A 17,904-nucleotide genomic window follows, 5' to 3' on the forward strand; every position below is an offset into this window, starting at 1 on the left:
AATTTTAATTTTATAATATTGAGCATTTAGATATAGATTGTATATTAAAAATACAAGAAAGAATTGATAGAGTTAGGTTATTTTATATTTACAATTTAGTGTGTGAAAATGCATAAATATACTAATAAATTTATAAAGTTAAGCGGGTACATTTATATTTAAAGTTAAAATGCTATTGACTGACTCAAATTTAATATATAGAAAAATTGAATAATAAAAATAAAATTTTGAAGATTGGATTTATACTTTTTGTCCTTAAAATTATAAGACGAGTGCACTTTAATTCTCAAACTTTAATATGGTTATAGATTTAAATTATGAACCATGTGACACTTTCATTCTCAAACTTTAATTAGTGTTACAATTTCTGACTTTAAATATAAAGTTTTTATATTTTAGTTTACATTTTTATTGTTATAAATATAATTTATTATTCGTATAGTTTTTGCTGTTATGAAGGACCAAAAAAAAATATTTTGCCGGAGCGTCCACACATCCTATTACATACAAACCCGACAATGGCAAGGTGCAAAGTTAATTTGGCCAGCAGAATAAAACAGCTTGTGCATGTGCTTGAATCAAGACATGAATACAAACAAATACGAAATGGTTGCTAGTGCTTGATCAAGACATGAATACAAACAAAAATACAGAATAGGTAGAGAGAGAGAGAGAGAGAGGAGAGAGAGAGATCTTCATGTGCGAAGAAAATAAAAAGGGCCCATTTGGCATAAAACAATCATAGTTTTTTGGCTTTTACAAAAACCGAACCACTTTTTCGTTTTTACAGATCGACGCTTTTTCAGCAAACTGACTAAAATACTTTTTTTTACTTTTTCTCTCCCTCTTTCTTTCTCTTCTTTTTTCTCTCGTTCATTTTTTTTTCTCTCGCCGAAGAAGCAAGGAGGCAGAGGTGGACGGAGGCGGGGCAGGCGAAACGGCGTCTTCGCCTTTCACCCTCATTGCTCACCGCCCTCGCTTGCCTAGCCGCGCACCCCATTTCCTCGCTCCGACCCACCGACGGCCCGCGCGACTCTTTTTTTATTTTTTTTCCCTCTCGACTCTCCTCACGGTCTCCAACAACGACGCCTCTCACCCTTTCCCGTCCTTTGTCATCTCCCTCTCCTCCTCCTCTGCGCTCTTGGACGACGACGCATTTCGCCGACGCCAACACCGTGGAGGTTGCTGCGGCGCTGCAGTCTCGGAGCGGGGAGTCCTTAACGGCACGTCTCGCCGACGACGTGGCGTTGGCAGGAGGAGACAAAAAATATTATAGAAAAAATAAGAAAAAAAATAGAGAAAAAATTATAGAAAAGAAAGATGAAAATAAAATGCACAGCTAAAAAAAAAAAATTATACTTGTTTTTAAAAAACGTTGCAATGTTATGATATAAGTTGTACTACTAAGATGTAAACTGCAGCTTTAGATGAAAATACACTTTTTAAACAAATTACGCTTTTGAAAGATATTTACACTGTTTCTCCTCTTATTGCACTCTTTCAGATGTAAATTGCATACATTAAGATGAAAGTTACACTCTTTTAATCAAAATTACACTCTTTGAGAGATATTTATACGATTTTTCTTCTTATTGCCACTCTTTCAGATGTAAACTATATCTCTTTAAAGCAGATATTATACTATTTTTCTCTTGTTGTACTGTTTCTTCTCTTGTTGCACTATTTTCTCTTATTACATTATTTTCTCTCTTAAACCTGCACCTTTAAGCGAGAACAGTATAACAAGATGAGAATAAGTGCAACAAGAGCGAGAACAGTACAACAGAAAGAGAGAATAGTATAAATATCTCTAATGATGCAGTTTACATCTCAAAGAGTGCAAGAAAAAAGAAACAGTGTAAATATCTTTCAAGATGTGTAACTTTCATTTAAAAGGTATAACTTTCATTTTAATGGATGAGCTTTACATCTGAAAGAGTTCAATAAGAGGAGAAACAGTATAAATATTTTCAAAGAGTGTAATTTTCGTTTAAAGAGTGTAATTTTTATCGTAAAGCTGCAGTTTAAATCTTATAGCTGCAACGTTCTTTTAAAACAGTACATTTATTTTAAAGTGCAATTTCATACTCATCTTTCTTTTTATATAATTCTTTATTTATTTTTTTTCTTGCTTTTTCTATATTTTTTTTTTTATACAGTTCTTGCCACGCTGGCGACAAACGCGCCGCTAAGACCCTGCTCCGAGATGCCGCGCCCAGCGACCTCCACGGTGTCGGTGTCGGCGAAGATGCATCATCGTCGAAGGCGGGCAGATAGGATGGAGGAAGAGAGCTGAGGGACGAGAAGGGCGGAGAAGAGCGGAGAGGGTCGTCGTCAGAGATGGTGGAGGAGTCTGGAGAGAAAAAAAAAAAGAGATTGCTGTGCGACCTTAGTGAGTCGGAGTGAGGAAGGTGGGGTGGTGCGCGGCTGCGGGCGGATAGCATGAGAGTAGAGGCGAGACTGGCGGTTTCCGCTTCTGCCTATGCTCCGTGCCTCTTTGGCGAGAGAAAAAAAATGAACGAGAGAAAAAAAAAAAAGTGAGAGGAAAGAGGAGAGAGAAAAAGTAATAAGCGGTATTTTGCTTAGGCGGCTGAAAAAGCAGACAAATCTACAAAAATGAAAATGTGGCCCTGTTTTGCAAAAACCCAAAACTAGTGGATTTTTTATGCAAACTGGCCAAATAACAAGGGTAGAAAAAGGGAGACCATCTAAGTTTAATTAGTCTGTCCTATAATTATTTGGGAATGCTTAAATCACGCGATAAAATAAATCTAGCTGTTCTTATTTTAAGGGCGAGATTGATTTTTGCATAGTGGTTACCTGCTCAACAGTTACCATTCGTAAAGGTAATATGAAAAAAAATAATCAAACTAATTACCAAATTTAAACAACCCTACACAATATTTGTCTTGTTTAATTTTGTTACTTACCAAATTAGATAGTGATAATTTGATAAGTTAATAAACCTTTATAAAATTAAATTTAAAAATCAATTTGAGGCTTAAACTTTATAATTTGTACATTAAATTCAAATTTAATTTTAATTTTAATTTTCAGAATGAAAAATTTATGTTTAAATGATAGTATATTTCAATTCAAATGTTAATTGATATTAAGACACGAAATTTCAAATATATTAATTATTTTAAATTATAAATCATGCTTATTTAATAACAATAACTTTTATTTTTTATTTAAATAAGAGGCTTCTATTTTAAATTAAATTCAAAATTGTTCATTTAATAGTAAAAACAACATTAAATTCAAAAATTGATAAAATTAAATTTTAAATTTAGATTTAGTTTATATATAGTTAAAAATAAAATTGTTAACTATTTAAACAAATGATTTATGTTTGAAAATTAACTTTAGATTATAAATCTGAATTTACAAAGATGACATGTTATGAGAGATGGCGATATTTTTAAATTTACAAAGATGGCATATTATGAGATAAAAATTTACCAAATGCCCTCATTGCAATCTCTATGCCATGAAAATATTGTTGCCTCGTTAAAGAGGTGACTGGTACCGATGCCATCAAGTGCCAGTCACCGTCTTTTAATAGATGCATCATACGTCCATTTAAAAAATTTAATGGTTAAGATTTGTTTGGTGTATAGGAGTATTCCTCAAATTATTTGAGAGCAGAATCGTATACCATCGCGCTTTATTTATTAAAAAAAAATTTGGAAAAAAAACGTGTAGGCCTCCTAAAAAGAAAAATATGGTAAAAAGTTAAAGAATAAAAGAATTAACTACTACACAAATATTCCAGTCTTTTTTCCAAGTTATAGTAGAGCTTCAAAATGACAGAAGAGGTCAACTGCACACAAATTTCAATATTTAAAAATCGTGTCAAATTTTACATGCCAAATTAAAATTTTATTAATCCACCAGTGAGATATCTTTTAAAACATTTCTTAGATGGCAAACCCCAAGTAAAAATTGAAAACTTCAGAAAACTTAATAAAGAAAAGGAATAATTTAAAATTTTTATTTATTTAGGGGTGAAGGGTATAAAGTAATATCCATTTAAGGGTGGGTGTACCGAAGTATAATTTCACTCTGTAAGTAGCATTTCCTCTCGCGCCGTGTTACAGCTGCAAAGCTGGTCCCGTTTCTCATTCCCCACCCAACAGCATGGCGACGAAGGGCTCGCCCCCAAACATCCACGCACTTCTGTCCTCGTCCCTTCATGGCGCAGGGCACCTCATCCCGGCCATGTGACATGCCGCGCTGCTCACCGCCGCGGCGCCGCCGTAACCTATCATACCACCGTCAACGCCGCGCGCCTCCGCCCTCGCGATCGCTCGTCGCCTCCTCTCCACTCGCGCTTTCGCCTCGCCGAGACCTCCGTTCCCCGGCGCCTCCTTCGGCCTCCCGAGGGCTGCGAGAGCCTCGACCTCATCCGTCCCCGCGCCTCGTCCTCAACTCTTCGCGCCGCCAGCGGCGCTCCGCGGGCCTCACTCCTCCTCGCTCCCTGCAGGGCCGCGCCCTCGTGCTCGTCGCCGACATCTGCCAGGCCTGCGGCGCGGACGTCGCCGCCGACCTGCATCCCGCGCCTCCTCAACCACGTTTCCTCCGGCCTCACCGTGCTCTCCTACCTCTCCGCCGAGGGCCACGGCCTTCACGGCCCCGCGCCGCGCGCGGCGGAGCCCTTCGAGATCCCGGCGGTAACGCACGGATCACGGCACGCTCGTCGAGGTCTCCGGTGGTTCTTTTCCCCGGGTGGGAGGAGATCAAGCGGAGCACCCTCGAGGCCGAGGCCACCGCCGACGGGCCGTCCTCAACACCTTCGAGCTCCTCGAGGGCGACATCGCGCGCCTAGCGGCCATGCTCGGAAACCCGTTCTACTGGATGGCCCCTTGTGCTGTAGTATAAGGATACGCGGCGGCAGCCGTCGGGAGGGCGGAGACGCCGCCGTCGACGCGCGGCCGGTGGCGTCGAGTGGCTTGCGGCCAAGAAGCCCGCTCGGTAATCTACGTCGGCTTCGGGGCCTCAGCTACGTGCGCCGAGCAGGTCATCGAGATCGGCGAGGGCTTGCGGCGGCCGCGCGCCGTTTGTCCTCGTCATCAAAACAGACCGAGCTGCGCCCGAGGTAACGTCGTGAAATACTGTTTATATATATATTTATATATATAATATATATTATATATATATATATATATATATATATCGTATAGCTATTATACTATTATAAGTATTGGACCTTCGTATTCATAAGTTGTTTTCGATGATGAAGCTTCCGAATCGACGATCAACTCCATTAAATATGATCTAGAGTATTTTAAACTTTTAGAAAATAAATTTCGTAATTTTTCAAAATCATAATAAATTCCATCAAGCGGGCATAAAATGAACGGTCAAAATCGAACGATGTCTTAAAAATGGATGATCAGATCCTTCAATTTAAGATTGGAGTTATTGATCTTTATCTAGATAGTGAATAAAATTTTCTATCAAAAATTCAACCTATTCGAATTCTTTTGCACCGTTAAACTAGCAAGTATTTCATACCGGCCGTTAAAAATTGTCAATTTTGTGAGCTTTTGATCGTAAGGTAAATAATGTCGAAAAATTATGAAATTTGATTTCTAGATATTTCAAATGCTCTATATAATGTTTAACGATGTGGATTGTCGATTCGGAAGCTCTATCATCGAAAACAACTTATGAGTACGAGGGCGATCATACTCATAATAGTATAGTAGCCAGACTCTCTCTCTCTCTATATATATAGAGAGAGAGAGAGAGAGAGTTGAGCTAGAATACTCTCAAAAGCACGGAGGGGGCGGTACTTTTAAGATTTTAACTATTGAATTGAGAGATGTAAGGTTGAAATGATAGTGGTAAGTAGAATAATGTTTGATCCAAGGGGTATTAATAATTAAGGAGTAGATCCAAGAACTAAAAATTTAGAAGCACAAAAAAATTGGTGCTTCTAAAATATTCTAGCTCAACTGCTTATTAAAAAATAACATTTTCCTTTTTTTGTTTTCAAAATTATCCTTTCTCACAAAACATTGCCCATCATCATTAAATTATCCTTTCTCACAAAATATTGCCCATCATCATTTCTTAACCATTGAGCTTTATGGGGTGGGATGTTCAATATTCTATTCTTTTAAATTTTTATTTTATAAAATATTTTTAATTTATTAGATCTAATTGGAAGAATGGCATAAAAGTTATGGGCCATTCTTTTTTTATTTTTTTATTTTTTGAGAAATAGGTAGTATGCTATCTGATTTATTTATTTCATTTATAAATAAACTTAGCTAGAAATGTGAATCAACTAGGATTTGAATTTGAATTTCGGATACCAACCATCAAACCCTTGTCATTTACTCTAAGAACGATCGGTGATATCAGCCATCCTCTTTTACGAAATTCTTATCTGGCCTTTTTAAATTTTTTTTGTTCTCAATAATTTTTAATAAAAAAAAAAGTCTTTGATCGCAGTTTTCCCGAGAACGCATTGAGAGCGCCCACGTTTCCCAAAAACGCATCAGGAGAACGACGTAATTACGGATTAACTAGTATCTCTCAATAATTTTCAGTTTAAAAAAGGGTTAATTATATTATAGGTTCCCTACTATATTTTTAATTTGGCCCCCCTTTTTTTTTTTTTTTTTGGCAATCGTGTCCCTAACTTTTTTATTTTATTTCAATTAAGTCCCAGCTTGACATCTTTTTACATATCAATTTTAGTCCTTAAATTTTGTACGTAAAACACTGTAGTCTTCAAAAATAAAAATTCAAATTCAAAATCAATACTAAATTAAAATAAAAAACTAATGAGAAATTCGAATTCAAAGAGATAATTTTGATTTACAGCTTTATTAAAATTTTGAATTGAAATTTAAATTTTAAATTTGAATTTTAAAATTTGCATTCAAACTTAAAATTTTGAATTTGATTTTGATATTTTAATTTGCATTTAAATTAAAAATTTTGAAACAAAAATTTAAATTTAAAATTAAAATTAAAAATTCAAAATTAAATTCAAAATTTTGATTTTAAATTTTAAATCAAAATTTCAAGTTTGAGTGGCCGAATCCAACACCAGGAAGCAAAACAGAAGACCAGCCCGCTCATAGGCAAGGCATCTTTGTCAATCGTCACCCATCATTCGAATCGAGAGACTCTATTCCGTCACTAGTTACAGCTCTCTAGTATGATAGTTGTTGTTAAGCAGTTATCTATTTAATAAGAAGTACGAATCGAACCCTCGCCTCGACTCACCTCTTTCTCTATAAAAACCCCTCCACTGAGGAGAGCAGAAGCTCCAGGACCCCGCCTCGCTTCTTAAATAAAGAAGAAAAGAAAGACCAGTAGTACCGCTTCCTTCCCGGCAAACAAGAATAGGAATCTTTCTTCCATCTAACTAACCGGGGAAGATCTGGAACTGAACTGACTATTGGCAGTTCAATCACTTGAATATAACAGAAATCAGTGGCGTCAATTCATTGAATCAAGGTTTGGGTATTCTTCAGGCTTTTTCGATTCTCTTTCTGTCTATTTTTGAGTCTCATGTGGTACCGGGTAAAAAAAGGGGACATCAGAAGGATTCAGTGACAAGTCTTTCTATTATCTATTTATTGACGAGCGACATTCAATTATTCGGGGTTCTACTGGGGTACGGTAGGTACCAGTGGTCCAAACCGACTTATTTGATTCCAGTTATCTTATCTTCCGCATGCCCATACTTTTTTTCTTTATAACAAGAGAAATTATTTGATCCATTGATTTGTTAAAGAGAAATTTGTGATTTGAAGAGTCACTCGGTTACTGGGTCACCTATTTCTTCAAGATAAAATTAGTAATTCATAGAAATAGAATAAAATTAAATGAGACTAACAACAACACGCAAGAATTGGAATGCTACGGTACTCATAGTATGAATCTCATATAATATAAAATAATAGTTATTTCTTGTAAAAGATTACAGAATGGTGTTTAATTTGATCAATTGCGCTCAACCAGGTAGCGCAGTGGCTCTCCGGCGAAGGGGGCTTCGAGGATAGAAACAAGGAGAAGGGGATGGTGATCAGAGGGTGGGCTCCGCAGGCGGTGATACTGACGCACCCGTCGGTCGGGGGGTTCGTGACGCACTGCGGTTGGAACTCGGTGCTGGAGGGCGTGATTGCAGGACTGCCCACAATCTGCTGGCCTAGCTTCGGCGACCAGTTCATGAACAAGAAGGTGATCACCAACATACTCAAGACCGGCGTCGACGTGGGGATTAAAGGCCGCCAGATATCGCACATGGATAGCGTGCAGCTGCTGTCGAGGCAGGAGGTGGAGCGGGCGGTGCGGAGTCTGATGGACGGCGGGGAGGAGGCAGAGGAGCGGAGGCAGAGGGCGGCCAAGTTCGCGGAGGAGGCGAGGAAGGCGATGCAGGAAGGAGGGTCGTCTTACAAGGACCTGGACAGGCTCATGCAGTTCGCCTCGCAGAAAGATTGCAATGGAGCAGATTAGATTCTGATATTAGATTATGAATTCATCATTGAATAAAAGTTGGTGTGTCTTTCATGTGTTGAGTTATGCATGAGAACGTAGACATGTCCTGTTGCACCAATTTGGATTATAACTTTTTGCAGCTTAAAATTTGATTTCTAAATAGTTTCAATAGTATAGATCATGTCTAATAAAGCGGATCGTATGGAGGCCTCTTTACTATCAATAGTATTCTAATCTAAGATCATAAATGACCTCTTGTCGCATCAATTTCTTTTTTATACTACAGCCTTGTCTCATCAATTATTCATAAGAATGATACATTTTTGAACTATTATAAATACCCTCGATAAATTTTGACCATTGCACAAATATGTAGTCATATAACATAATTTTATTGGCTTATATAGAAAGAATATTATTAATTGTATTTTCAGTTTTGGAAGTTCATGAATTCTTACTATCAAAGTTTATTAATAAAGCCTCATTGTTATTTATGACTATCAAATTACACACAGTTGGCATCTAACGGTCGATATTTGTATTCAACATTACTTAAAAGTTTCTAAACATCTCACAAATCTCATACAATGGATATTTCGAATGTCAAAAATTTTCAAATTTGATAATAAACTATCAACAGAGTATTATTCAGGTGACCCGTTGAGGTAAAAGACCAACTACAACAAGCCCAAGTTCAAAAGCAATGTAAAAGACCCTTCCTTGCCTATAGGTGGTTCTGAAATAGAACCTTAAGTTTGATAATTTATTTACACTCTCAACACATGATTTTTTTCTTGTAATTGAATATTTTATGAAAAATACTACACGTCCGCCTACTTATAGATTTAATCTTATTACCGTTCTATCCTAAAATTCACAAACACCCTAATTAGGTTTAGAGAGTACAGGTAACTCTTTGTGCATACAGTAAAGCTTTTAGCCACATTTGTGTTTGTTCTCCTCAATCACGAGTAAGAATGATCATTTTTTTAAAAAAAAAGTCTCAAATTTTATTTCAATTTTCTCTGAAAACAATAAGATACCAATCAGGCAACGGCTAAAGTTCAAACGGACAATTGAAGTCCATGACCCAAATCACATTGCACTATATGCACAAGGAAAGAATCACAAGAGTCGAATAGAACAGAAAGTAACAAAACATTCAGCAAATCTAAGAAGAAAAGAGTACAGAGATAATCACGAAGTGTTCAATAGTTGGGCCGGCATGGCCAACATTTATCCGGGCCAAATTGGGTTGGGGGTCGGCCCGGTCCGGTCCTTTTAAAATTCGGCCCGTGCCATGCTGGGCCAAATTTTATGAATACCCGGACCATCACAACCCTTCGGCCCGAATGGCATAGGCCGTTCCGGCTTAAGGCTGGCCCTTTAGTTTTTTTTATTTTTTTATTTTTTATAAATAGTATAATATTTAAAAATAAAAAATAAAATAATTCTTTTATAATATGCTCGCTAAAGAATTAAATTTATTAAAATATTTATAAAATAATGAAATTTTTAAATAATTTTTAAATTTTAGATTTTAGATTTTTGAAAAAAAAACTCTTTTTAAATATATTTACAAAAGAATATTTTAGAAAAAGATTATTTTTTAGAAGGGCCTAGGACTTGGGACCCTAGGCCCTTTTTTTAACTCAGCCTTAGGAGTTGGGGAGCAAGCCCTCCAGCTTGGGGAGCTGGGTTCCCAAGGGCCGCAGGAGTCCCAAGGTCGGGCCGTGCTAGTCCGGTAGGCATGTCCTATGCAGGCCGTGCTGTGCCGTGCCGGGCCGACGAGCTCAGTTGGAGTGGCCTAGTACAACTCGTGATGCCGGATTAGGCGGGCCAGGCACGGGTTTGTACCCATGCCGTGCCTGGTACGGCCCGTAGTCGTGCGAGGCCGAGAGGCCCTTTTTGTACCAATCTAACAATACTTAATTTGACAGTACCACAGAGCCACGTGGCAAGCATTCCTTTGCCTATTCCACATGGCGGGCACAAGGCATTTCTCTCCCCCACAACAGATGTTCATTCTCTCTTTTCTCCTCTCCCCTTCTCTCTTTCTCTCTTTTTCCCTAAGGTGGCCCCCCCACTCTCTCTCCTAACAATCCAGCCAGCTGTCTCCACTCTCTTTCTTCCTTACTCCAGCGGTCCCCCACTCTCTCTCTCTCCCTCCCCTACTCTTTCTCTTTCTCTTATCCCCTCATTCTATTTCTCTCTCTCTCTCTCTCATCAGAAATCTTTTCGTGCAGGGTTCGATCGGCCTTGAGCGGCGACGGCGGTGGCGGCTTAGTATTTTTTTAAGAGTAGGAACGCAGAATATTATGTTATCCACTTCAATTATTAAAACAATAAATTAGGCAACAAAAGTGAGACAGGTAGGCATCGAAAAAAAAAGAATCCAACAATACTTAATTTGCCAGTACCACAGAGCCACGTGGCAAGCATTCCTATGCCTATTCCACGTGGCGGGCTCAAGGCATTTCTCTCCCCCACAACAGATGTTCATTCTCTCTTTTCCCCTCCCCTCTCCTCTCTTTCTCTCTCTTTTCCTAAGGTGGCCCCCACTCTCTCTCCCCTGACAATCCAGCTAGCTGTCTCCACTCTCTTTCTTCCTTACTCCAGGTGTCCCCCACTCTCTCTCTCTCTCTCTCTCTCTCTCTCTCTCTCTCTCTCTCCCTCCCCTACTCTCTCTCTCTCTTATCCCCTCCTTCTATTTCTCTCTCTCTCATCGGAAATCTTTTCGTGCAGGGTTCGATCGGCCTTGAGCGGCGACGGCGGTGGCGGCTTAGTATTTTTTTAAGAGTAGGAACGCAGAATATTATGTTATCCACTTCAATTATTAAAATAATAAATTAGGCAACAAAAGTGAGACAGGTAGGCATCGAAAAAAAAAAATATAATAAAAAGCTAAAGAAAAAAAAGACAGTACCTCTCAGTCTCTTATATAGAGTTTGTATCTATAGTAAAGCTTCAAAATGACTGTAAGAAACAACAGCAACAAACATATTTAATATTTAAAAATCGTGCCGAATTTTATTAGCCAACTAAAAAATTTTATTAAATTCACGAGTGAGTAATCTCTAATAAAAATGTTTTACTAAATGAAACACCCAAATAAAAATAAATTTTTTACACTTTTTTCTTAATCACTTCAAAAGAAGGCTAGATTAGTAAATATTTTTGAATATGAGACTAGATGGGCAAAATTTTTTTACAAAGGCTAGATTAGTAAATATTTTGAATATGAGACTAGGTGGGTAAAAATTTTTTACAAAGGGTAGATGAGGAATTAGATCTGTTACAAAAGCTGGTCCCGCTTCTCTCCTCGCAACGAGATCGTTACAAAAGCTGGTCCCGCTTCTCTCCTCGCAACGAACGCTAGCTAGCTTCTGAGCACTCGAGCTTCCCCAAGCTTCCCCACCCCAACAGCAATGGCGACGAAGGGCTCCGCCCCCAACACTCTCCCGCATTTCGTCCTCGTGCCCTTCATGGCGCAGGGCCACCTCATCCCGGCCATGGACATCGCCGCGCTGCTCACCGCCCGCGGCGCCGCCGTAACCCTAATCACCACCCCCGTCAACTCCGCTCACCTCCGCCCCCTCGCCGACCGTCTCGTCGCCTCCTCCTCCCACTCCGGCCCCTTTCGCCTCGCCGAGCTCCCCTTTCCCGCCGCCTCCTTCGGCCTCCCCGAGGGCTGCGAGAGCCTCGACCTCGTCCCCTCCCGGGGCCTCGTCCTCAACCTCTTCCGCGCCGCCGCGGCGCTCCGCGGGCCCCTCACCTCCCTCCTCCGCTCCCTGCAGGGCCCGTCGCCTTCGTGCCTCGTCGCCGACATCTGCCAGGCCTGGACCGCCGACGTCGCCGCCGACCTCGGCATCCCGCGCCTCCTCAACCACGTCTCCTCCGGCCTCGCCGTGCTCTCCTACCTCTCCGCCGAGCGCCACGGCCTCAACGGCCCCGGCGCCGCCGCGGCGGAGCCCTTCGAGATCCCCGGGGTCCCGCACGGGATCACGGCCACGCGCGCCGAGGCCCCCGGGTGGTTCTGTTCCCCCGGGTGGGAGGAGATCAAGCGGAGCACCCTCGAGGCCGAGACCACCGCCGACGGGATCATCCTCAACACCTTCGAGCTCATTGAGGGCGACACCGCCGCCGCCTACGCGGCCATGCTCGGGAAACCCGTGTACTGCATCGGCCCCTCGTGCCTGAGTACTAAGGATACGGTCGGCAGCGTCGGGAGAGGCGGAGATGCCGCCGTCGACGCACCCCGGTGCGTCGAGTGGCTCGCTGCCAAGAAGCCCCGGTCGGTGATCTACGTCAGCTTCGGAAGCCTCACCTACGTGCCGCCGAAGCAGGTCATCGAGATCGGCGAGGGCCTCGCGGCGGCCGGCGCGCCGTTTGTACTCGTCATCAAGCAGACCGAGGTTCGCCCGAGGTAACGTTACGTCGTGAGACTACTGTTGTATTTAGAGTCTAATAGTCTTTATACTCCTAACTTACTAGTCTTTGGATAACGGGTGGAATAATTCTTTATTCTCAATATTTGAGAATAGTAGTTCTCGTTTACCTATAATAACCGGGTATAATTATTACCGGCAACACTTTATTTTCTATATATAATTACCCACTATTTTATCTATCCAGACGTTATTTTTCTTATCCCTGGAAACAATCCAATTTTCATCCAAACGCTATTTTTTTTATTCTCATATCTGTACCTATCCATATAATAGCTAATTTTTACTTATATCCGAACCAAACGCTAACATAGTATTTTAGCCCAATTATATTGATTTGTTAAACAGATAATTTGTCATTTGAAGAGTCGCCTGGTTATCGGGTCATCTATTTCTTGATGATAAAGTTAGTATTCATAGAAATAGAAAAAAAAAAAATGATGAGACTAACAACAACATGCAAGAATAGAAATGTGAAGGTACTCAAACTAGGGATCTCATATACAATAATAATTATTTTTGGTAAAAGATTACAGAATGGTGTTTAATTTGATCAATTGCGCTCAACCAGGTAGCGCAGTGGCTCTCCGGCGAAGGGGGCTTCGAGGATAGAAACAAGGAAAAGGGGATGGTGATAAGAGGGTGGGCTCCGCAGGCGGTGATACTGTCGCACCCGTCGGTTGGGGGGTTAGTGACGCACTGCGGCTGGAACTCGGCGCTGGAGAGCGTGACCGCAGGACTGCCCGCAGTCTGCTGGCCGCACTTCGGCGACCACTTCATGAACAAGAAACTAGTCGTCGACATACTCAGGACCGGCGTGGACGTGGGGATTAAAGGCTCGCTTGCCTTCATGGATCCGAACGGCATGCAGCAGGTGTCGAGGCAGGAGGTGGAGCGGGCGGTGCGGAGTCTGATGGACGGCGGGGAGGAGGCAGAGGAGCGGAGGCAGAGGGCGGCCAAGTTCGCGGAGGAGGCGAGGAAGGCGATGCAGGAAGGAGGGTCGTCTTACAAGGACCTGGACAGGCTCATGCAGTTCGCCTCGCAGAAAGATTGCAACGGAGCAGATTAGATTCAGATATTAGATTATGAATTTATCATTTGAATAAAAGTTGGTGCGTCTTTCATCTGTTGAGTTATGCATGAGTACGTAGACATGTCCTGTTGCACCAATTTGCTTTTTTTTTTTCCTCTAAAAATAGAATTTTATGGGGATCCATTGCAGATAAAATAATACCACCCAGATTAGGCACATGTCCACAAATCTAATCTTAAAACTCTCTAGTCCGATTTTTCATATGGCTGCCTCCCTAATAATTAATGGTTGAAAAAAGCTCATCCAAAAATTACAATTCCTTGTACATAAGCCTTTTAAGTCAGAAGAGGAGTCAGGTGTAATCTTCTCTTATTTAATGAATCTTATTTTACCTGTATATTTTTCTCTTTTATGATTGTATTAATTTTTGCTGAGGAAATGAGTTTATGGTAAAAATCCGATTTGATGTTTCCGTTGCGGAATCCTAACCATTGGTACCGAATCCACAGTAGTCGGTATCGGAGCTGGTTGCGGATTCACAATATCCGATATCGGGGTGAGTACCAGATTCCCAACATATAACATATTTAATAAATTAGATTTTTATTTCAAATTTATTATCAATTTTTTTTAGAGTTGTGATTCCTCAACTGGCGAGAGAGAAGACTATATACTTGGACATCTGGACACGACCGGACTCTTTTATTTTCTTAAAATGAGAAAAAAATGTGAAGATCATGTTAACCTATTGACAGGATCACATAGCAAATTTCATCAATATTTCTTCAAAATTTATAAGTTTTATAAATTTTTAAAAAAGCACATATAATCTACCGTAGAGAATGAAAACATTATTTATTATTTATTACGACAGTTTAATGACAAAATAATTTGTGTATATATATAGAGAGAGAGAGATCGGCTATATATATTTTTAAAAGCACTAAACAATTTCATCCCTTAAGTTATGCTATTCTATAAATTATTCATTCAATTTTAGAGGACCACTATTATTTTAATCCTACAAAATCATCTAAAGGCCAAAAATTTATAAGTATCAATAACTTAAAAACTTTAAAAGCACGGAAGCTCAATTTTATTTATATATATATATATATTATTTAACTCATTGACTATTTTCACCCGTTAGATTATATTATTAAACCAATAACTTACTCAACCCTAGGGGGCCCACATCATCCAATATATATATATATACACCTAATAGCAACAATCTAATGGTGCTTGTAAGTTACTAGTCTTTAGATCCACCCTTTAACAATCAATAGCCTTTGAATCAAATACTATTTCATCTACACCATCATCCTAACCCTACATCACTTCCATCCGAGGGTTACAAACCTAGTGCTTTTAGAAGTATTCTATCTCAATTATATATATATATATATATATATATATATATATATATATATATATATATATATATATATATATATATATATACATATATATATAATTGATTTGGAATACTATTAATAATATTTAGGCTCTTTTGCTATCGTGTTTTTAGCACTTGGATGAAAAATTGTAAAATTAGGATGATAGTAGTCCCCCAGAGTTTAGTGGTGGTTGGTTGAATAGTATGATCTAAATAGTGGATTGATTAAAATTAATGAGCGTGTGTGTGTGTGTGCACACGCGCGCAGCTAGTATACTATCAATAGCATTGAGATCACGGTGCTATCAAGTTATTTTTAATGATACAGTTTCTAAATTAATGAGCGGCGCTGTTACACTTCATCAACACTACTGAAGATAACTAGACATTAAATTTTATAATTTTTTGATATTATTTATATATCGAACAAAGTCTAAAAATGAACGACTGAAAATAAAAATTTTATAAAAAATAATGATAAAAAGTTTGAATGTCAAATCAAAGGTACTTATCTTTCTATAAATAGTGAAGAAAAATTTTCATAAAATTTTAATAGTTTTGAATTGTTTTACACTATTAAGTCACAATTTCAAAGCCTTTTGATCTCTAGTCAAATAATGTCAAAAAAATATAAAATTTTATTTCAAAATACTTTCAATCTTTCAGCAGTATAAATCTTGTCTAACAAAATCGATCGTCGATTCGAAAGTTGAAACAGCAAAAACAACTTAACAGTATGAAAGTTTTCGTGCTACAGAAAATATTTTACTCTAAGACCATAAATGACCTCCTGTCTTATCAATTTTTTAAATACAAAAACCTTGTTAGATTTTGTGAATCCTGTGATGGGGAGTCGGTCTATATATTCTTTTGGAGCGCACAAGCAATGTTTTTCTTAAAGCAAAGCACAGCTACCTGTACATAGTATATCTTACAGTTCTAAGGGCCAAAAATGGCTTCTTGTCTTGCCATTTATTTTGATACCAAAAATTCATGAATTTTATGAACGCTAGAATAAATTGTAAAACTTACACTTTCTTTTCAGATAAGCAATACTACGAATATACTCCTAAACTAAAGAGGTGCAAAGAGAGTGTAGAGCTTACACTCCGTTATCTAATGACTCATATGAGCCCTCCTCTTATTTCTTAAAAAAAATAGTAAAACCTAAAAAAGATTTTTGAATCTTAGGATTGGAAGATATAAAATTTACACAGCTTTTGAGTGTACATATAATTTTTTCCAATAATTGAAATACTTTACCGTTTGGTTTGGGAATAGGGATAGGGATAGGTCCTTATCCCCCTCTTTATACCCAAACGCTAATTTTTTACCCGAGAATAGTAGTTCTCGATTATCCCCACCAACACCTCCATTTTCTATATAAAACTTCTTAATATTTTTCTTATCCTCGGGAACAACCCAATTTTCATCCAAACGCTATTTTTCTTATCCCCATACTTGTACCTATCCCTGTAATAGCTAGTTCTTGCTTATACCCGAACCAAACGGTAGTTAAAGGTTCTATTTCAGAACCACCTCTAGGGAAGGAGGGGTCTTTTTCATTACTTTTGATCTTGGGCTTTTACGTGAAGGCCTTTGACCTCAACGGATCACCTGAATAATATTCTATTAAATTTTAAAATTTTTGACGATCGAAATATCCATTGTATGAGATTTGTGAGATGTTTAGAAGTTTTTAAGTAATGTTGAATACAAATGTAGACAGTTAGATGTCAACTGTGTGTAATTTGATAGTCATAAATAACAATGAGGGTTTATTAGTAAACTTTAATAGTAAGAATTCATGAACTTCAAAAACTGAAAATACAATTAAGTATATTCTTTTTATAGAAACCAATAAAATTATGTTATAACTACATATTTGTCCAATGGTCAAAATTTATCGAGGGTATTTATAAGTAGTTCAAAAAAGTGTCATTCTTATGAATAATTTATATGTTAAGAGGAGGGTACACCGTTTGGTTTGGGAATAGGGATAGGGATAGATCCTTATCCCCCCCTTTATACCCAAACGCTAATTTTTTACCCGAGAATAATAGTTCTCGGTTATCCCCACCAACACCTTCATTTTCTATATAAAACTTTCTAATATTTTTCTTATCCTCGGGAACAACCTAATTTTCATCCAAACGCTATTTTTCTTATCCCCATACTTGTTCCTATCCCTGTAATAACTAGTTCTTGCTTATACCCGAACCAAACGGTACTTTTAATGTTCAAGTACTAAGGGCAAAGTTGGTATTAGAAATTTTTGTGACGAATCGTTTATTTTGGAGGGCATTTGTAATTTCTCTTGGTTTTGGAAAGGCAATGATGATATTTTCAACTTTAAGGCTGTGTTTGATTCGGGTATAAGTAAGAACTGCTAGTTCTAGGGATAGGTACAAGTTCAGGTATAAGCAGGAATTAGACCAATTTTGCGTTTGGATGAAAATTGGGTTGTTCCTAGGAATAAGGTAAATAGTATTTGGATGATTAGATTGGAACAAGAGGAATAAACATTATAATTTGAAATTAAAATTATATTATGTAAT

At 38.6% G+C, this 17,904-nt stretch overlaps 2 protein-coding genes across 2 annotated transcripts; both read left to right on the forward strand.

Moving 5' to 3' along the window:
* LOC109717159 (UDP-glycosyltransferase 73B4-like) lies at positions 7,854-8,484 on the forward strand. The gene is made up of 2 exons (XM_020242832.1): positions 7,854-7,892; positions 7,990-8,484. Exons 1-2 carry the CDS (start codon positions 7,854-7,856, stop codon positions 8,482-8,484), a joined length of 534 nt encoding a protein of 177 aa, XP_020098421.1.
* Positions 11,672-14,344, forward strand: LOC109717160 (UDP-glycosyltransferase 73E1-like). Its single transcript, XM_020242833.1, has 3 exons — positions 11,672-12,892; positions 13,281-13,320; positions 13,486-14,344. The coding sequence occupies exons 1-3, from the start codon at positions 11,895-11,897 to the stop codon at positions 13,981-13,983; spliced, it is 1,536 nt and encodes a 511-aa protein (XP_020098422.1). The 5' UTR covers positions 11,672-11,894; the 3' UTR covers positions 13,984-14,344.

Source organism: Ananas comosus, linkage group 11 (assembly GCF_001540865.1).
Source record: "Ananas comosus cultivar F153 linkage group 11, ASM154086v1, whole genome shotgun sequence".
Classification (NCBI taxonomy): Eukaryota; Viridiplantae; Streptophyta; class Magnoliopsida; order Poales; family Bromeliaceae; genus Ananas; species Ananas comosus.